General features: G+C 39.7%; 1 protein-coding gene across 3 annotated transcripts; it reads left to right on the top strand.

Moving 5' to 3' along the window:
- Positions 1–2,640: 2,640 nt before the first annotated feature.
- On the top strand, positions 2,641–20,824 carry CCDC77 (coiled-coil domain containing 77). Of its 3 annotated transcripts, XM_087722931.1 has the most exons (13): positions 2,641–2,726; positions 3,174–3,257; positions 5,154–5,203; positions 6,364–6,580; positions 7,508–7,650; positions 11,449–11,545; positions 13,190–13,265; positions 14,327–14,400; positions 16,259–16,407; positions 16,956–17,361; positions 17,978–18,103; positions 18,380–18,532; positions 19,777–20,824. In XM_087722931.1, exons 1-13 carry the CDS (start codon positions 2,712–2,714, stop codon positions 19,921–19,923), a joined length of 1,737 nt encoding a protein of 578 aa, XP_087579057.1. In that variant the 5' UTR covers positions 2,641–2,711; the 3' UTR covers positions 19,924–20,824. The 3 variants fall into 3 exon arrangements, with proteins under 3 accessions (XP_087579057.1, XP_087579059.1, XP_087579058.1); XM_087722933.1 differs by lacking the exon at positions 3,174–3,257; XM_087722932.1 differs by lacking the exon at positions 3,174–3,257 and having other exon boundaries at positions 2,690–2,759.
- Positions 20,825–21,601: the final 777 nt, after the last annotated feature.

The raw sequence follows: 21,601 nt of genomic DNA, 5'->3' as shown, positions 1-21,601 counted from the left end.
GACCTCTTGGACATCCCCAACTGTGTTGGAATAAAGGGTAAATGTTACTTGTAACCTTAAGACAACTGAGGATTACTTTTCTCTATATTACTCATGGCAAGAGAACATTGTGCAGACACAAGAAAAAAAAACATGCCAGTGAGGAAAAGATTTTAGTCAGTACTTAGTTGGAAGACCACCAGGACTGCAGGCTATACCAAGGAAGGAAAACAACAGAAGCATCAGCAAACCATTTTGTATTGTTGCCCCAAAATCCGTATAGCTGGGTCCATGAAGGAGTTGAGCTTCATTCAAAGGAGATTTCAATTCATTTCTATCCTGAAAAGGATTCTTTGAGTGAGGAAGACAGGGCAAATTCTTACCTCGAGTGCCTTCAAATCTGGAAGGGATACTATTGTTTCAAATAATGTGAAACACTTTTAGGTGCTTTCCTGAAGTAATCTCTAAATGCGTGAAACAAAGCCTAAAATTTCCTACCATTTTAATCAGCTTCAAACAAAGATGAAATGGGGATGTTGCAATGACTTGCATTTCTTAAACAAAAATAAAGGAGATTTTCAAGCAGCTGATTGTTCCATTTATTGTTACACTTTTTCCTACTAAGAAGATCTGGGGCTAAATTAATACCTAAATTGCCAGAAATCATGCCCTTGGTTCTGGAAGCTGGTATCCCTTCCAGTAAAGGTTCATTCTATAGTACTACAATTTTGCTTTGGGCAATGCAGAGGAGGGTTGCTCCCGATTCGGCCCGGTTCAGCCGAACCAGTAATGGTGGTGGCGGGAAGCTCTGCCCACCCACCCGGAGCACGTGCACAAGCACGAGCGAACCAGTAGTAAACGGGTTAGCAACCCACCATTGGGGCAATGAAATAAAAATATTTTCTACTGTGGAAAGTTATCACCCAGCCCTCTCCCAGGGAAATGAAATATCCTAGGAAATGTTGAAAAGGCAGAATATTATATTTCCCTGAATGAAAGGGAGAAACGTTTTAAAGAGAAACTTCCTGCAGCTTCCTGCTTCCGCCCCCTTTTTGTCAATGACCATTAAGGGGCCAAGCTAGTCCCTTTACATCATAAAGAGTTCTCCACTTCAGCTCCAGAGTAATGGGATTAAGGCATGATAATATTGGCCCTTTACTCAACTGACCACATGGCATCTGAGAACTCAACCAAACCTGGATTCGAAACACAGCCTAGAGAGTTGTCCCTGCATGGCCCCATGGGAGTCTGACAACCAATCAGAATACAAGCTCAAGATCAAAGGCCAGAGAGGGCATAAAACCAGGGACTTTCAGCATCTCAGCCCTTCTTTCTCTCTCTTCTCTTCTCCTCCATGGACCATGAAGCATGTGATCACCTTTTCTGTTCAGGACTCAAACCATGTGGTCCTGTACACCAATAAACCATCTTTCCAAGCAGCCTCCATGTCTCCAGTGTCTTTTTCCCCACTTGGAACCAAACCCAGAAGGACATTTCTTTCATCACTACATAGCTATTGAAATTTATTTCAGGATTTATAACATTACTTACTGAACAATTAGCAGAAAAATAGTAATATTACCACATCCAAAGGTAGAAGTAATAAAATGTCAATTACAAAATCTAAAATGCAGGTAATAAATATGGAATAAAATCTTTCTAGACTTTTTCCAATACAGAATTGTTCTGCTTTATTGGACAAGTAATGCTACTAACACAATTGCTAAAAATCTTTAAAGTTACAATTAACCTTGACTATTTGACCTGTTGCCAATTTGCCAAACCTGTTTAGGACCAATAATTGGTTAATGTGTTCAAAGATGGATGGTTACACAACTTATAAAATATCATATTAAGCACATGCCTTGCCCAGTGGTTGTTAATCTCTATTTTTAATCAAATGGGTTAAGCTATACTAAATTTGTCATACTCATGAACTGGTGCATATTACTTCTCGATTATGTTTTGGTGGAGTCCTGGAAATACATATAATTATATAAATGTAAATTATAATCTTCAAGGGATTCCCACATGAAAATAAACTATGATAACTACTAATATTAAAATAGCACAATATATCCCATAATGTAATATTTTAAAAAGGTTTTAATCTGATCCTGCCCGAGGAAAGATTTAACTTCTGCATGCAAATTCAAAATTAAATTCTATCCTGTTTAGTGCTGCCAAATCACAGTATAAAAGGCAATTTGTAGGCAGTCCACTGTTGCTTATCTTTAGATAATATTGTGCCAAGAGCTTTTTGTTAGTGGAACAAAGCGAATAAGGGTCTTTTTCTGCAAGTAACACACGAATTATTTACTAAAAGAAAAATGGAAATGCCAGGCAGCCTTAAAGAGACCTAGTGCTCTAAACTAGGTAACTGTTTAAAACTACCCGTGCTTTTCCTTCATCAACCTTTCTAGGTCTTTCATCCCGTTACACAAAATGATCCAAGGAAATCCTTCTTATTTGCATCGACTCCAATTACTCTTTAAGCCTTCATTAATGCACCAGCAGAGGTGCGGTAGACAAGCCATGATGAGTAGAGAGTTGTGATTGGCCAAAATATCGGACCTCGTGTATTTCCTTTCCCCTGATTGGAGGACTTTCGCAGCCTGTTGTTTGATTTTGGGTTTTTCCGTTGAGAGCGGCGGCGGCGGCGGCGGCGTCTGGCGGCGTGAACGGCAGAGTTTAGCGGCGCGTAGAGGAGAAGCACAAACTTCTGGTTCCGAATGGGACCGAGAAGGGTGTGTGTTTGCACGGGTTTGCACGGCGTTCTGGTAGGCTAAGGGGGTGGGGGGGAATAGTGTAGCTTCTGGCTGCTTTCGTCCTTTTTGGCGTTAAGCCAGAAGTGTCCCGTTCAAGAAAGACCCGGACTCTCTCCACCAAGTAAACCTCCAGGCTATACGCGCTTCGTTTTTTTAATTTCCAGTTTTTATCTTATTAAGGAAGCCTGCATTTTAGTATGACGGGTTTGATGTGGGGTTTGAGCTGGCGATTTATGGGAGTCAAGGTTCCTTTTTATCTGCGTAGTAACCTTCCCTCAATAGCCAAACTCACAAAAGTGTTGGATAAAAACTGCAAATTATCACTTTTCAGATAACCCCAGGGAATCTTCCATTACTTGTTGGACTTAAAACTTCCTTAAAACTCTTGCTTATCTTGAGTATAACTGCCTTTTTTTCCCCCAATAGCTACTACCGGCTTTGTTTACACTGCATTGGACAACCATGCTTTGGCATGTGAGACAAGCCTTTTCCACACTATTAGCTTATGTGGTAAGAGCCCAGAAAATTAGGCTGAGAAACCATAGTTCAATACAGGTTATAGTGTTACCTAAGCATAGCCATTGTCGGTTTATTGCTTCCCCCTCTCCCCCCCAAAAGCAAATCCTTTAACATTGTTTGCTGTTTGCTCTCCAGTACTGTTACTGATATCTTGCTAGTTTGAATGGAACAGAAGATGATTAGGCAGGTTATAGTTATGCATCCTTTGCTTTCCTCTGTTTAGGCAAATTACACGCATATGTGTTCTTAAAGGTTAGGAAACTGTATTTGATAGGATTTATATATAAAGTGGACTCCTACCATTGTGAAATGGTGAACTCTACAGGACTGTAGGGAATAACTTACTTTGCAGTCCTTAATTTTCAAAAGCACAAGAGATGAGGCTAAACTTTGCAAAGAATGGATGTGCACTTTATTTTTATTTTATTTAGTCAAACATGTAAAAGCTTAACAGGTATACGTATAAACATAAATACGAACACAGTAAATGGGTACAAATAAATGGAGACAGGAGGACAGGGACTGTAGGCACGCTGGTGCACTTATGCACGCCCCTTATGCAGAAACAAACTCCTCTGTGCTTATAGTCGAAAGTAGGGATTGCTTCCTACAAAGACTTGATACGCCAACATATAAAAGCACTGTGCTCCAATTATCCTCCATTTTATTTTCTAAGAATGTCGCCAAGATCTATGTAGGTTTCAAGCTCATTGTTAAACGGGTTAGGGTTGCAACATATTAGTTTATCACTCTTAAAAGAACCTGAAGAGAATGCAATTTGTGGAGTAAGACACCTGCAATAGGATAAGCACCAAGGAATATGCTGGGGACACTCTTAACTTTGTAAATGCTGTCTTGGAGGCCCAGAGATAGAACAATATTTGCACATGGTTATTAACACGGGCTAGTGAGAATTTCTGTTTAATTTGAGTAAGATTGAATTTGTGTATAGTTTGTCTAATTTTATGGTGAATGATGTGCACAGTGAAACCATATGTTACCATATATGAAGTTTCTTGTGAGTATATATTTGGAATTTATTGTGTTTTTGAAAAGCTGTATTGATGAAGAATTGGCTTTATATATTCCAGACCTGAAATTATGCATTTAAAAGTGGGCTAAATAAATCTGCCAGAAACCATTATGTGGATTATGGGAAGTTGGTGGGAGTGTGTGTTGAATAATTGAGGTTCAGTGGAGGATTAACGAAGCTGAAAAGAGGAACTAAATTTAATTGGAATACAAACAAAACTTTTCCATACAATTTGAATAGTAAATATGAATTGAACTTCACTTGCATGAGTGAAGTTCTTAAAATATAGTAAAGATTTCAGTGGATTGTTTTAATGATTGGAACATTTTAATAAAGTTAAATGTTAATGGAAGAGCTGCAATAATACAAACATTGTCATATCCATATTGTTTCAATTGTTGCTTAACTACAAGTAAGCCACAATTGATTCTGTCCACAAAAGACTTTCATTCATAAACCATGGCTTTCAAACCACAATACTTCATAGAGCATGTTAAAACAAACCAAAGAAACCACATAGCTGCACTATATGAACCATAGTTCTACAGCAGGTGTTACAAATAAACCTAAGGCAACTTAAATGACCAGTTTTTTGAGCTGTTATCAGAGCTGAATTGGACTAATCTTATTTTGAATCTACAGTATTCCATGAGCTACTCCATTTTTATTGAGTTGGATTACACCTGCCACTGGTATAAGTCCTCTCCTTAAGTTCTTTATTACGGCATAGACTAGTGGGACAGATTGTGAAAAAGGTCTAAGAAATGTTTTTGTTTTCATATTTTTTTGGATAAAAGCAAAATAGTGAGAGATGTTTTAGGGCTTAGTAATTCAATATATTAAATGCTTTGCAGATGGTGAGAATTTGCGCCATGGCTGCTTCTCCAAGAACCCCTTCCAAAAAGTAAGTCAAACAATTAGGTGCTGATTTCAAATGTCTTTGTTGTTTTCCTCATCATTTAGCTCAAGAGTAAGAATCTTGCAAAGCATGATTCATAGACCTCCCAGCATCCCATTTTTAGTTTCCAAAGCAACATACTCCGGAATAGGCAAAAATGAAATTTTGGGCCTTTGTTGGAGTTTATGAATTAGTTGCTTTAGGTTTGAGACCCTTTTCAAAGTCAGACCACTGTTTCTCTTTGGGTGCTTAAAGTTGCATATAATATAATTAATAACATTATTAATTAATAATACAATAAAAACAAAATACAATAAAATTTAATCCTGCCTATTGAAGAAATGTCATGATGTATTGAGTGTCCCTATAGACCCGTGATGGCGAAACTATGGCACATGTGCCAGAGGTAGCACCCAGAGCCCTCTCGGTGGACACGCGCCTCGGCCTCTGCTCTTCTGGGTTTCTGTGCGCGCATGCACACCAGACAACGGGTCTGGCATGCATGCACACTGGCCAGCTGCTCTCTTCCAGGTTCCGGCATGCATGCCAGCCAGCATGCACACCAGAATCTAGAAGAGAGCAGCTGGCCAGTGTGCATGCATGCGACGGAACCCGAAAGAGCAGTTGACGACGGTGCACATGCACACCGTCTACGCTCTTCCAGGTCCTGGTGCTCCAAGCCCGCACACGCGCACTACCGTTTCAGCACTCAGTGCCAAAAAGGTCACCCATCACTGGTATAGACCAAGGCCAGAAAGATTCTCACACCAATAGAGCTTTTCGATCAGTGTAAGTAAAACCTACAACAACTACCTGGAGAAATGTTTTGAATACAGAGGTTTGTATTCTGTAAATAAACATCAGCTGTGCCTGATAGTAACCAGCAATGGACTCATAAAACTAAACAGTTTGCATTCTTTCATTAAGGTGCATAATTTATCTAATTTCTACCCTTTTCAAAATTGAATGAAAGTAAATGCTCTCAAAAGTCCTTATTTATCAGAACAATCCTAATCTGGATTGTAGGCAAGAATCCTGTCTCAGGGACGCCTCCCAGCCTTATAATACCTTTCCGCTCAGTGTCCCGCATGTGTCTAAGATCACAGGCAAGTTAAAAGCTTTTAGTAATGTGAACTCTTCTTTTGGCATCTAATAATGTTTTCCAGATCAAGCACTCCATGTGCTGCTTCCAAGGGTGCTATACTTCCATCACCTCACCAAGGTGATTCTACCCCTCTTCCTTCAATCAATGAACGTCTGGCCTACCTTCGTCCCTCTCGGGAGTTGCTGGAGTACTATCGAAAGAAGATTGCAGAATTTGATGACGAGCATGAAGAGCTGGTGAAACGGTTGGAGACATACAAAGCATCTTACGATGAACAGGTAAGAAAAAGGGAGCGCTAATCCACCAAGAGATGAGTGACCTGGAAAGCCACATAGGGAAACTTCAAAGCTGACTCCTTTGTCCTTTCCTGTAATGCAACCGTGGTACTTTTATGGCTTTGAATTTTCTGCCAAAGCCACACAGAAGGCATTTTCACTGAAAAGTGTTAAGAGAGAAATATGAATTATCTGGAAACTATAGTGTAGTGTTGCCAAACATTTTTGGCACCAAGTGCTGAAATGGGAGCAGGAAACCGGAAAAGCAGATGATCATCTGGTTTCCGGCACACTCATGCACACCGGCCACCTGCTCTTTTGGTTTCTGGCGCCCCTGCACTTTTGAACCCAGAAGAGCAACAGGCGACGGCTCACGTGCCCAGAGAGATGGCTCTGCCTGCCACTTCCAGCAGGTGTGCCATAGGTTTGCCATCATGGCTATAGCGATTATTCTGGCTCACAATAGTTCTGCTAGGTCTTAAGTAGAATTGTTCCATAGTTTCCTCCTCAAGGGTTTATATTGAAGAAGCCGAATGTAGATAAGTGAATAAACCAACCAATTTATAGTTTGAGAGTTTGATGCAATATGCTAAGAGAAAAGACAGTGGAAGTAAATAGAAAATAGGGCAAACATTAGAAGCATAGAGGAAAGTAATTGTAATAGGGGTAAGAGTTTGTTCAAAAGCTACTTGAATTTCCGTCGACGTTTGAAGTCTAGAAGACTATTCTCAGGATACAGAAGAGATGGTAAGCATGGAGAAAACATTTGTTACAATTTGCAGAACTTGATTAAGCATCTTCTTGACATGCTAAATGCTAGCATTCTGTCAAGAAGTTGCCTTAGGTGTGAGATGGAATGTGGTCTTGAGAAAACGTGTACTCTACTTTTGTTTTAGCTGCCAGGGGATTGATAATATTTTTTCACTGCAGCACAAGTTACAATGGGAAATGCGTCAGCGAGAAGAAGAAATTGGAGAACTGCAGAAGGCTTTGAGTGACATGCAGGTGTTCCTTTTTCAAGAAAGAGAGCATGTGCTGCGCCTTTATGCTGAAAACGATCGACTGAAAATCAGGTTTGCGGCCTAGTATAGGATCAGTGTAGGATCCCAAATATACTATTATTCTCTTACCTAAAACTTTGTCTTTATGGATTGGATAGAAATGTTGAATAATACATCCAATTGAGTGAGAAGTATCTCTTTTGTTCAAGTTAATAGACTATTAATCAAAAATTTCCAACCAAAAAAGGCCAGGGAATCCATTTCATAAAAATGATTTCCAAGAAATTGTATCAGATTCTCCAAATTCTTTCTTGCCTTTGTGTTTGAACACCAAAAAAATCTCCAATAACCACTGTTCCCTCTAAGGTGCGCGCGTGCGCGGCCGCGCACGTCGCTAAAAACCTCCGCGCAGAGCTTTCTAACTGCCGCGCAGAGCTTTCTACCAAAGCAAACGTGGGGAAGACCTTTGCAGGCAGCTAGAACTGGCCGCCTGCAAAGGACCTCCCCAGACTTGTTTTGATGAGCCGCCCGTGGCAGTGGTACCTCTCTCTCCACGTGGAGCTGGCCCCCGCGTTATCCCTCCCCCTTCCTCCTCTGCCGTGCTTGAGGCCGCGGGAGCTAGTAGGAAAGCGGCGGAGGTGGAGGCGATGGCAGGGATAACCCAGAGCCCAGCTGAGGTGCTCCGAGCGAAGGGGGAGGCACCACCGCCGCTGCTTTGCAGGTGAAGGAGAAGGAGCAAGAGGACTGGCGGCTTTGAAATGGTCCCGCCGGCTGCAGATTTGATTCAGCGTAAGCAGGGGCCGAACACATGCTGAGCCGACTTTGCGCAGTGAGGTGGAGTAATTCAACCCCCCCCCAAAGAACACGTGTCTGTGTGTGTGTGTGTGTGTGTGTGTGTGTGTGTGTGTGAGAGAGAGAGAGAGAGAGAGAGAGAGAGAGAGTGTCAGATCAAAATTGGTGGCCAAAGGAGTGGAAGGAAGGAAGGAAGGAAGCCCTGCCCCCTGTGAAAAAAACTGAAGATGGAGCAGTGAATGAATAAACCATAAAAGCAACAAACAGTTAATGTGTAAGTAAGCTGAGGAGGAAGTTCTCAACTAAGGAAGAAATATTAGAAAGAAATATAAAAAGCTCAATATGCCAAAACACTTATTTTAGTCTTCATTTAATTACTTGTATTGTAGTCTGATGTAACATCTTTTTAAAGTTAACGTTACGTTAGAAAAGATAGGGTACAAAACTTTTTTTTTTTAATTTTTAAAAAAGATTTTATTGGTAAAAAGAAAATACAACATCCATAACTTGTAAAAAACAATACAACTACATTTCAAGATATTCCCATACTATCAAATCATTATAAACATCAAAGGTTAGGTATCTTATTCCTTCCCTCCCTCTTCTCTTCCCTCATTTCTTCTTTTCCATATCCTTTTCTTCCCTCCCCCCCTTACTTCCTTCTCCCCTGCCTTCCCTCCTTTCTTTTCTCCTTTCCTCCTTTCCTTCCCCCTCCTTTCCCTCCCTCGGTCCCCCCCTCCTTCTCACATACCTTTCCTCCTTCCCTTCCTCTTTCCCTCCTCCTTCCTTTTCTCTTAATCTCCCTCCTTTCCTCCCTCCTTCCTTCCTTCCTTCCTTTCAACTCTCCTTCTCTCTTTCTTTCCCTCCCTCTTTCCCTCTTTACTACCCTCTCCTCTTCCCTCCCTCCTTCCTCCCCCGGTTTCTTCTCTTTCTTCTCTCCTTTCTTCCCACCTTCTTTCCCTTCTCTTCTTTCTCTTCCTCCTCCTTATCCTTCCCCCCTTCTTCTGCCTTTCCTGTTCCTCTCCTTTCTCCTCTCCATCCTGACTTCCCTACTATCCTCCTTCCCTCCCCTCTAACCTTTGTTACATTTACATATTTTCCTCTGCTGAGGACAACCTGGTTCTCTTTTCCTTTCCTTGCTTAAAGAGGCAAGGATTATAAATCCTCTCGCCTCATCTAAAATGAAATTTAATTGCTAATTCCAAGCAGGTAGTTATAGCGGATTTCCTATCAGCTTTTTTAAGTTTTCCCAACATTGTGGTCTAACCAAATTGCACGACAGTGGGTTCTCACCCCTAATACATTTCTCCTTTCGCTTATCTCTCAGTTGTTGTATATTGTTCATTTGAGTTATTGGTTTAATCGTATTAGGTTAGTCAGCTATCTCTTTTTGTGTCTAAGTCTTCAAAACTTAAATAATAAAAAAAATTCTACATTCATTTTGAAAAATAAATGCAATACTTGATTAATTTCATATCTTTATTTAAAATAGTTTTGGCATGGCATATCATTTTATTGACTCAGTTGGAAATGATGTGGATATTGTATCTGATTCTGAGGCATATATATTCTTAAGTAACATAACATATAGCATATTGTCCAAACTTGCTAGACTATTTAATTGATCTTATTACTTTAAAGGGGGAGAGTTTCATGATAAATTATTTTATTACATTTATGTTGTATTTATATATTATATTTATTACATTTATATTCCACATTATATATTTGTATTGTTATTTTAGTGTTTATTGTCAATTTTGATAGATATATTGATATCTCAATACTGATTTTAATCATACTAAATAACAATTACTGCTATTATTTATCAGCATTAAATATTTACATTTTTAATTTCGAGTTAGTCATATTTTAGAATAATAGGATTATCTTTTAATAGGATAATTGGCAAAATCTAATTCAAATGTGATGGGTTGCATTCCAAAGGAATGTGAGAGGACAGGTTGCCTGCAAAATGCCAGGACCCAGGACCTGTTGGTGCCATGTCTCTCTAGCCAGTCTAATGATCTAAAAGCTGAGCAGAAGTCTTTTTTTTTCAGGGTGAGCGGAAAAGTATAGTGTTTGAGTGGCACATTTTCATGCCTGGCATTCATCAGGCTGAAACCTCGCTCACAATTGGTGCTTGGCGCTTGGAATGTTGCGCAAATGTCCAGCAGACGAGACAGAAGTTCAAACGGTGGCTCTCTTAGGTGCTCAGGCATGAAACTGTGCCGCTCAAACACTATACTTTTCCGCTCACCCTGAAAAAAAATTAGAGGGAACATTGCCAATAACATTCATATATGAACAGTTCATATTTATCAACTTTACACTGTTGCAAATGAAGCACAGAGGACTTCTTCCATTGTTGTAGAATGTTAATTTTTGCAATCCCATGATAGGAATTTCAGAATTACCATTTCAGGACTGATACGGATCTCAGGAGTTATGCTGGAACATTTCTACTTACATGTATGTCTTAGTACTAAAATAGAACTTCCTCTTCCAAAGCATCACATAGGTATTTTTCCCAAAATAATTTAAGAGTCTGATTTTAAGCAGCCTCTACTTTATAAAATTTTCATTTCATTTTCATTTTATTTGACATTTATAGGCCGCCCTTTTCCCTGAGGGGACTCAGGGCGGCTTACAATTTGTAGGAAGGGAGTGCAAGACAAAACACAAAAAGAAAATGTGAAATATAATAAAATAAAATGTTAGCAAAATGATTTGCTAACATTGCCTCCTGGTGGCTAAAGATTCAAGTTCACATTCTTAGTAATAAGATGCTACTCAAATTTCTATTTGTTCTTTCTGAAATAGAAGACATTTAGAGAAATAAAATCTTGAGCAGAGGAGAAGTTACATTTAAAACAAAAGAGTTTCCAACCATTAGCTTGCCATAAAGTTTTTGTGAAGACTTAAGTGGTTAGATTCTACAAGAAAGAAAACTTCTAGAGTATGTAAAATAAAAAGGGTTGCTTTTCAGAGATTTAGGTGAACCTTGAAGTCAACAAAAAGTGCAGTATACATTAGCATTTAGGAACAGAAATTAATTACTTTATTTTCAATGCACAGGGAATTAGATGACAGAAAGAAGATTCAACATCTTTTGGCTTTATTAGGAACAGATGAGGGTGAAGTTACCTATTTTCACCAAGAACCCCCAAATAAGGTAAGGTCAATTAACCTCGATATTTTACTGCTCTTATTTTATAAAATGCATTACTGTTTACGGTGTTTTAAAAAGATTTAAATGTATAAAATGTAGCTGCAGCAGTGTTTTTTAAAAGGCAGCAAAATATATTCAAGGAACTGTAATATATTTTTGGAGTGAAAAGTACCATTTAGTTCTTGGAGAAAGAGCAGGATAATCACATGCATAAATTTTCAGGCAAAAGCTAATGGAAGTCAATAAATTAAAATTTTAATGAAATTGATGAATTTGGGCCTCATAGGCCTAAATCCAATACTTTCCCAAGTGACAATTCAGAAAGTTTTGTAAGTCAAAGTTGGTCAATCATATTCAAGTCAAATTGTTAAAATTAAATAATTATATAGGTCAGCTTTCACAGGAATGACTTTTAATGATAGAGAAGGTTTAGCTGTGGTACTTACAACATTACCTATACATGGTAAAGACAACACTGCTCACTTTAGTCATGATTTGATTAGTGTGTTACAAGTACAAGTAAATTCCAGTTTTGCCACAAGTTATTCTGAGCAAATTTAGATCTCTAATCTAGAGATTATACTGCAAGCCAGTATAATATTACCATTTTGGAAGTATATGCAGTCTACTGACACCAGTCAGAAGCAAATCAGTTTGTTAAGTGAGCCGTGGTGGTGCAGTGGTTAGAGTGCCAGCCGTCTGCCTGCAATTTAGCAGTTCAAATCTCACCAGGCTCAAGGTTGACTCAGCTGTCCATCCTTCCAAAGTCGGTAAAATGAGGACCTAGATTGTTGGGAGCGATAGGCTGACTCAGTAAAACCACTTAGGACTGTAAAGCACTATATAAGTCTAAGTGGTATTGCTATTGCATGTACTAGGAAACTGGTAAATGCTGACTGAAAGGTTTGGGGAATGTAGTACAGCATTTTATTGGCAGAGAAATGAGCAGAAACCAGATTTCTTTTTCTTTTTCAATAGATCATTGAAAAATTAATTTCAAAAAAAGAAAGTTTATATTTGTTGATCAAGAGAAAAGACCTGATAAACTGAATAGGCATGGGGTGTTTTACACAAATATGAAATGGGAGATTGGGTTGGTGAAAGCTTTAGAAGTGGGTGCATGAAAGAAATAAAGCTTGTAAGGGAAAACCGAATGCATCGGTAGTAGCTTGACATTAAGCAGTGCAAAGCAAAGTTGTGTGGTGTCCCCCTGGTGGTTTAATGTATTAATACATTAATAAAAATATGTTTATAGTGATTTTAGACTTTTATCAATCGGAAAAAATGAATGTTCCTATCACTCCAGATTATGCCGCCTTGTTAGTTGAGACCTGAAGGATTTGCAGTAAATGGTTAGATTATTTAACACATCAAAACCCATTGGAAAATTAAGTTATAAAAGACCAGTGTAGTTGTGATTAATGGGGAAAATTTACTAGAGCAGGTAGGTTGATTTGTGCATTTTGGTAAAAGAGGCAGGAAATGTATGAAGAAATATTAATATACAAGTATAACATTAATAGTTGAAACTGTACTACAAGATCTCTATTATCTATATATTTTAATATTTCTTATAATTACTGTGTCTAATGTGTACATGAAATACTTTGATAGAATAAAAAATGAGCAATGTTTTGGTTATTATAGGTCACCATACCTGAACTACCTAACCCTACTAAAAGAGATTCCCAGGAAAGAAGTGACAAATATACTTCAATAATGGGTCAGTGGAAAAATAAAAATTACTTGGAGTAAACATTAGACAAATGGGGGGAGGGGAGATACACAAAAAAAGAATTTTCATCGCAAAGATAAGTATTTTGAGTCAGGCCTAGTAGAAGAGGAAACATCTCATATATTTCAGCAAGGTATTTTTTGTGAAGCGGTATATAAGTCTAAGTGCTACTGCTGTCTACAGACTCCTCGCATCCTGGACATAAACTGTTGCAATTTCTCCCCACAGATGCAGCCACAGGACATTGCAAGCAAAAACAACTAGGCACAGTCCTATCCCCCGCCCCCATGCCATCATTCTGCTAAACACCTAATTCCCATAGCGCTGTCTTATGCCTAAAGAAATTTACCCATGTAGTAGGGCTGTATTTCTATTATCCCTTCTCATATTTCCTACTACTCCTGCTGGTATCTTTTGATTGATCACTTGTTGTTTGCATGTACACTGAAAGCTTATGCCCCGGAGACAAATTCCTTGTGTGTCCAATCACCCTTGGCCAATAAAAAATATTCCTATTCCTGTTGCTGCATTGGGGAGATTTGTGACTCATTTTGTAAAAGATGTAGGTACTTCAGGCATTTGTTTTCCTACATTCTTGAAGTTCTTGCAATTCCCCCCTCTTTTGGACACTGTGTTAGTATATCTCAGTTTTCAGGATGCCTCCTTCCACTGGAAAGTAGGAAGGAGAAAGTAGGAAAAGAGAAATAGAAATAATTGGGAAAATTATTTCTCTATAGCAGATGAAGATAATGGTTTTTATCATAGGGAAGAACTATCCTGGGTTTATATTCTGATGGGTTTTTTTTCCCTCTTCTTTTATCCTGCAACTTTAAGAAAGAGGTTCTTCCCCCTATTTCAGGCATTTAATTATTTCTTTTGGAGCAGGGGCAAGGAGAAGCCTCTTTTTCAGTGCATAGAAAAAGAATGTTCATAGTAAAGCATGGATCCATTCTGTTAACTAGTGTGGCCTTAAAACATTACCTCAAAGAAAAACCTTTCGGATTAATAAAATAAATGGGATAACATCTTGTCACTTATTTTCTTTGTAGGTTTTAAAAACAAAGGAGAGAAGGCTGAGAGTGCAAATAGATACCAAAGAGACAACCAAACACTCCTACTACAGGTAATTTGGTAGGACTACATGAAAAACTGTAGAATCACCATGTTGGCCTGGATTTCAGTGCATCAAATCAAACTCTGGATCAGTTCTTCTAATAAGGTGTTAAAGAATGCATATATGATAATGAACATGGTGATATTTCATGGTGATATATTACTGACATTCCACCCCTCTTGCATTGGAATCCTGACTGGACCCTGGTTAAACAGGACGTAGTGAAGGGGATTTTCATCTAGCCAGGTTTTGGTAATGGATGCCAGTCTTCCCTCTAATCCACCACTTCTTGGTGTACAAGTTGAATCTATTATAGACAAATCTGGTAGTAAGGGCATTAATCTGTTCCATTTCAGGTGTGTCTCCCCTGAGAAAAGTGGGGGGGAAGGAGAAAGTGATAAGAGACTACCAAAAGAGCATTAAGAAGGGACCGTTTCCTTAGGCACCGAGGCTGACTTTACTTCAGGCATGAACAAAGGATTGCAAAAGAGGCCGCACTAGAGACAGTGTTGTCAAGGAGAGAAGCAGAACAAGCTGAAATTAGACTAGCCGTTCACCACAATGGAACCATTAGCAACCATTCTTCCCACTCAAAAAGCATGCAGTGAACATGACAAAATGTGAGCTGGGGGGGAAAAATAGCACAAGAATTGAATGTAGATCTGTTAATAGAACGTATATATGAAACTCAACCGTTGCTGGGATGCTGCCTCGGTTTTGCAATTGGAAGTTTTAAGAGATCTGCGGCCTTGAATGGCTCACTGGGGAAACTTCCAGATCTGGTATCTATCAAGAGAAGTTTGACAAGTTAGCCCCAAGAGTTCTGACTTTTTCCTTTGACAGAAAGGAAGAAGGATTGATGACTCATGAGTCATTTCTATACAGTTCTCATCCTGGTGATATGTCACTCATCAGAATTTAGCTGTGCAGATGTATGTTCTCCGCGCCCTTATACACTAATCGGCTATCTGATCAGGTCCCCCGGGGTTCACCTTAACATCATTTTATTCCCTAAAGTTACTACGTGATCACAATCATTGAAGGGGTTTTGAAGGGACCCCACTTCTTTTCCGGGTGGGGCTCCTAGTACAATGTAACCCAGCAGGTTTGCAGTCTTTATTACAAGAGTGAGTTGTTGTCTGCTATGTTTTCCCCTTATTCTTGTTCAAAATAATGCGGCTCTGCAAATACTGAGAGAGGTGAAAGGAGTGCAGTTGGGAGAAGGGGAAGCAACTCTGGGAATGTATGGTCTAAAGAAAGAGCATGTGATTAATGGCGGATAACACTTTCAATAATCACTTTATCTTTCACATTCAGTGGTTGGAAAAACAACTGTGATGCTTTTTTAAAAAAAAAATACATAATGCTCCCTCCTCATAATCTTTCCAGTAACAATGGGTTGAACTTTGAGAGTCCAAATCACGCAGCCTGCTTCTGTACCTATGGGAGAACTGGATGTTTCCTTTCTTCTAGACCAGGAGTGTCAAACTCGATTTCATTGAAGGTCGCATTAGGGTTGTGTTTTGACTTCAGGGAGCCAGGGTGGGCGTGGCCAGCTCAACGTCATGTGTCGTGGGCACCTGTGCTGGCCTGAGCTTTCTTCCAGCAAAAATGGAGCTCGGGAGAGCTGCACGCTGCCCTCCCAAGCTCTTTTTTCATTGGCAGAGGCACCGCGGGCCAATCCTTCACTGTTCCCAGGGCAGCCCTCCGGGTCAGATCCGGCCCGTGGGCCTTGAGTGAGTTTGACATTCCTGTTCTAGTCCAACACCTTAGTTCACTACATCAAACTGCCTAAAACCTGCAAACAAGAGGGCTGTTTTATTTGCAATCCAGCATATTCTTCGGATTTTTTTCTTTCTGGATTCAGGTGGAGTCTCTTCAGGCTCAACTAGAAGAACAGACTAAGCTGTCAAAAGAGCAGATGGAAGCCCTGCTAGAAGATCGACGCATCCGTATTGAAGAAGCTCAGGTGCAGCACCAGAGGGATCAGGAAAAGATCAAAGACATTACTGAAAGGTAGGTGCAAAAGACCAGTTGAGATCACATACCAAAAGGAATGATATGTTGGTTGTTGTAAAAGCATTTTATTCTGCCCTGGGCAAAATATCATTTTTTTAAAAATCTGATCTTTCTGATTTGAACCTCTGCTACAGTATGTGTGGGATAGATTGTTTTGTAAGTGGTTACTTCTAGATAATGTTATTACTTGGGAAAGAGTCCATTGTAATAATTGTAATTGAGCCTAGCTGTTACATGGATAATTAGTTCCAAATTCAATCACCAAAATGATATTGGTTCTGTGATAAATCTTTGTCTAGCAATCCTGGAGAGCTGTAAATCAGGATAGAGAGTCTTAGAGGACTAGTCCAATTTGGGTTAGGATCCAGATCCATGTAGACTCAAATCCGGAATACACATAGTGACAAATCAGCCATTCAGACATAAACTTAGGACATGCCAATATACTGCAGCTATTGCTTCCGCTTCCACACCTCTTAGTGGAGTTAAAGTATAACTTGGCCAATAAATTGGTTACTAATTTATTGTAATCTGCCTCTCCGCAGGTACCATAAAACTCAAAGTTTGCTGTATGGGAGTACCAAAGATTTTCTGCAGATGAAGTTTAATGCACGAGCAAATGAAAAATCCTGGATGGCAGAGAAGGACACTCTGCTGAGGAAGATGGACAAATGTAGATGTGCACACAAGCCGAGCAGGGTTTATGGTAGTCCGGTCGACGATCACATCAATCAGAGTTATGACAGTTGTCAAAGCTGGCAGGTTGCTAGCCCAGCGAAGCAGGATACTAGCCTGGATGAATGGGGAAGTAGTCCTCGTCAGCAAAGTTTCACCAGGAGATCACCTCCCAGTGGGAAGGTTGAAGTTTTCAAGAAGAGAAGACCAAAAGTTGTCAGATGTGTTTTTCGAGCCGAGCAGAACGTTCACAAAGTATACGGAGCAGAGATTATGGTAACGGCTACTGTGTTGTACTAGGTTGTCTCTGAAGATTAGATATAATACAGATAAATCCTTGATTTACAACAGTTCATTTAGTGATTGTTCAAAGTTGCAACGGCCCTGGAAAAAGTGACATGACCATTTTTCACACTTAAACCATTGCGGCATCCCCATGTCACATGATCAAAATTCAGATCATTGGCTATCGGTTCATATTTATGGCGGTTGCAATGTCCCAGGATCAAGTGATCCCCTTTTGTGACCTGACAAGCAAAAGTCCGTCCAACAAGGCAGATTCACTCAACAGCCGTATTGCTAACTTTAACAACCGCAACGATTCACTTAACAACTGTGGCAAGAATGGCCGTAAAATGGGGCAAAACTCACTTAGCAAATGTCCCATTTAGCGATGGAAATTTTGGGCTCAATTTGTGGTCGTAAGTCGAAGACTACCTGTACCATACAACTTCCAACACTGATGCCATGGTGCATTGAAATGATGTCATAAAAATTTCTTGCCAGTCACTGTTTTCTCTTAGTTATTGATTGATGTGACCATTTCTGCGGTTTCTTCCAGTTGCTTAAATTGCTCAAATAAGAATTTAATTTTTTTTCATCTCACCTCCAGGGATTAAGAGATCAGTTGAGCCAGGAGCAGAAATTAGCCAACATGTTTCGAGAACAGTGTGTTTCATTGGAAGAGCAGTTGTCTAAGGTTCGGGAGGAAGGAAATTTAGGCCAAGAAATGTTCAAGGTAAGTGGCTTTTGCTGCTCTTGGGGGCAACTTAGGTATGGTAGCTCCTTCCTCTATCTCAGTGTTTCCCAACCTTTGGCAACTTGAAGATGTCCGGACTTCAACTCCCAGAATTCCCCAGCCAGCGAATGCTGGCTGGGGAATTCTGGGAATTGAAGTCCGGACATCTTCAAGTGGCCAAGGTTGGGAAACACTGCTCTATCTTGCCATGAGAACTGCTGACAGATATCTGATGATTACACTATACTCTTTAATGTTTTGCTTCCACATTTGTAGCAACGGTCAGAAAAGATGGGAAAGCGTCTACAGCTAATGACCCGGCGCTATGAGGCACTGGAAAAAAGGCGTGCCATGGAGGTGGAAGGATTTAAAAATGACATCAAACAATTCCAACATAAGCTGCAGGACGTGGAGAAGCAACTCTTCAAGGTAGCCAAGGTTAAAATAACCATCAATGCCTCTGAAATAATGCGTTGAGGCCAAATTTCCAAAGTTCAGAAATAATTAGCAGAATCTATTTTCAGTGAAGTGTGGTTTTTACCAAGAGCCAGGGTGATGTGATGGCTAAAGAGACTGGATTAGGAAGAAGAAAGTTCTAGTCCTTCCATCATGGGAGCGTGTTTTATCCTCAGTGTGCTGATAACCAGTTATAAACTTCACCCTTGGGTCAGCCAGGCAATGCCATGTGGGTTCTGATCCCATTGTCTTGAGTTGTGAGGAACTGGATCAGAAGAAACAAGCCATGACACAACCATAACATGATGCAGTGGGTCTGATCTTTATGCCCCCCCCCCCCCAATCTGATGAGGTACCAATTTGATTCTTGCCAAGATAGAACTATCCCACACAGATCTTATGCTAAACTGGACTTGGGGTCCAGTTGGGAGGGTTGGTGATTGTGCAGATTCATCTTTTGCACCAGTTATGCCATTCCTGGACCAAGAGGCCTTGCTCACATGCTCTGGGCATTGCCTGTTTGGATTGTGGTAACATTTTCTACGTGGGGCTACCCTTGGAAGACCATCTAAAATGTACAACTGGCCAAAATACAGCTGCCAATGCACTCCTGGGCACCTTTTAGTTTGTATTACACAATTGCTGTGAGCTACACTGGATACCATTATTGTTTTGATCAAGGTGCTGATTATCACCTTGAAAGCTATATATGGTATAACACAAAGTTATTTGTGGGACTGCTTCTCTCTGAGGATATCTACCCAAGGTTACACTAGGTTATACAGGATGGGCTCATTCCCCTTTCCTTCCCTTAAATGTCATCTGGTGAGACCTAGGAAGTGTGCTTTCTCTGTACCAACATCCTCCCCATATCTCACAAGCCTTTACCTATTAGCCTTCCAGGTGACCTTAAAATGCTGGTTCTTTCTCCTGAACATTGAGTGACTGGACCCCATTAATAGTTAAAATGTTGATGTCTGAAAGAGTGTTTTTTTTTGGGGGGGGGGTATTCCTAGGAACTATCTTTTGATGGTGGTTCCATTGTTTCTGGTTCCATTTTTACTGGTGTTTTTGTGAGCCGCCCAAAATTATTGTACTTGAGATGAGCAACCATATATGTCCTTCCAGTCAGTTAGTCAATAAAATCTACTGAAAACTTTCTATATTCCTTTTCCAAAATCAAATTGTTCTTTCTTCGAAATTGCTCTTCTTTCTAGGTGGTGATGAATGTGGGACCCGACCAAGATCTTGCAATTCTGCATGAAGTTCGCCGAGGAAATAAGAGAACCAAAAAGCTACAAGGAGAACTTAAAAGCTTAAAGTCAAAGATATATGGGCTGGAGAATGACCTACGAGATTATTGATAATGATATGTCAGTCAGAATGAGCGGTGTTGATAAGGACCTTTTGCTGCAACAAACTTTTTTTCTTTTTTTTCTTTTTTAGTTACAAATGTGTAGCTTCACTGAGTATAACATACACTTTACATTCCAGGACAGAAGAAAAACAATTGAAACTTGTGTAGAGACTTGAAAAGAAATTCCTTTCGCCTTTTTGATGCATACTTAGATTTGATCTCTGTAGTGTTGATTTATACAGAGAACCAGGCCGGGGATATTTGGTGATTTCTTTTGCAGTGCCTAGAAGAGATGTGATCTACAAGAACTTTTTCACTGCCTAAGAATGATACGTTATGCAGGGATCCCAAGAAAACAGCTAGGCGGGCTGGTATCTTCTGTATCTTAGTTTTATGATGGAGAAGAAAGGGATTTCTAAATGACTCTCTCAAACTGGACAGCATAGAAGGGTTGATATCAATATATAGAGAGAAGTGGATCTCTTACAGAGAACCATCAGGCTGTTATACTATTTTTGAAATCAAAATCAGTTCTTGGAATAAGTGCTCTCCAGAGTTCTCTCCAGATTTGTAGCCTACTGTAAAGAGAAGCATAGATCAAGAGGAACTCTATTCATAAGTGACAGGGCTTCAATCTCAAACACAATCTATCACCCAGGATATAAAGTGTGTGTGTAGGGTTGCAGGTTGCACAAAAAGAAGAGTCAGACCCATTGAGCTGAAACTTGTATCTGAATAAAATGGCATAGGATTTAGTTATAACACAGATACTTTCTAGCCTGGGTCATTCTTTATATTTTCATGAGTATAATTTTTCTTTTGCAGAAATCTTTCTGAAACCCAGAAAAGAATTATGATGCATCTATTGTTTATGCTCTGGTGTAGAACAATAAAACTTAACATTATAGCATTGTCTTGATTGTCTTGATATTTTTTTGTGCGGGGGGGGGGGGGGGGAGGCGATCATTAACAATTACAGAGATTTAATTGTAAACTAATGTCCTGCATTTAGGCTATTAATAGGCCATTTAATATTAGTTAATTTCCACATAAGAAAAAAAGCTTTGGAACATTTTAAGGTAATTCTATCAGTCTACTTTGTTAACTTTGTGGAAGGTACAACTATCTTCAACATTCCCAATTATGCTTTCTCTGTATATATACTATGTGCATACATGTATGTGTGTATATATGTATATATGTAAACATTTAATGTAAACATTTAACTTCAAACTTACTGCCTGCGGGCAAGATGCATCACACACTGGTCATCCACGCCCGGTTTAGTGAAGGAAAAAAGTCACGATACCTCATATGACATTTTGGGTTTCACACCACTGTTCTAGTCATCAGAGTAAAAAATAGTAATCCAAAGAAATTAAGGCACAAGATAAATATACCTAAATCTCTTTCATTCCAGCATTCATATTTCTCCATATTTCTGTCATTGTATCCACTATAGATGCCTCTCCCTACTTCTTCATTGCCTTTTATTCTTAACCTTGGGTTATGGATCCGTCTCCAAACCCCTCTCCAGATGCAAGTTCAGAGAAAGAGACAGATTAGCAGAGTTGGAAGGGACCTTTGAGGTCAACTAGTCCAACCCCCTGCCCAAGCAGGAGACCCTACATACACCATTTCTGGCAGCAGAAAGCGTTCAGGGATGAAATTCCCACAACTTCTAA

This window comes from Thamnophis sirtalis, unplaced genomic scaffold (genome assembly GCF_051295495.1).
Source record: "Thamnophis sirtalis isolate CommonGarterSnake01/CBP01778 unplaced genomic scaffold, rThaSir2_p1.2 scaffold_9, whole genome shotgun sequence".
NCBI classification, from domain to species: domain Eukaryota; kingdom Metazoa; phylum Chordata; class Lepidosauria; order Squamata; family Natricidae; genus Thamnophis; species Thamnophis sirtalis.
The sequence above is the reverse complement of the archived record's forward strand: the minus strand, read 5'-3'. Positions and strand labels throughout refer to the sequence as shown.

Excerpts from the sequence above, each read along its gene's own strand:
- CCDC77 (XM_087722931.1), top strand. Across the intron at positions 11,546-13,189 it reads ACCAAGAACCCCCAAATAAG|GTCACCATACCTGAACTACC; the intron begins GTAAGGTCAATT and ends TGGTTATTATAG. Across the intron at positions 16,408-16,955 it reads ATCAAAGACATTACTGAAAG|GTACCATAAAACTCAAAGTT; the intron begins GTAGGTGCAAAA and ends GCCTCTCCGCAG.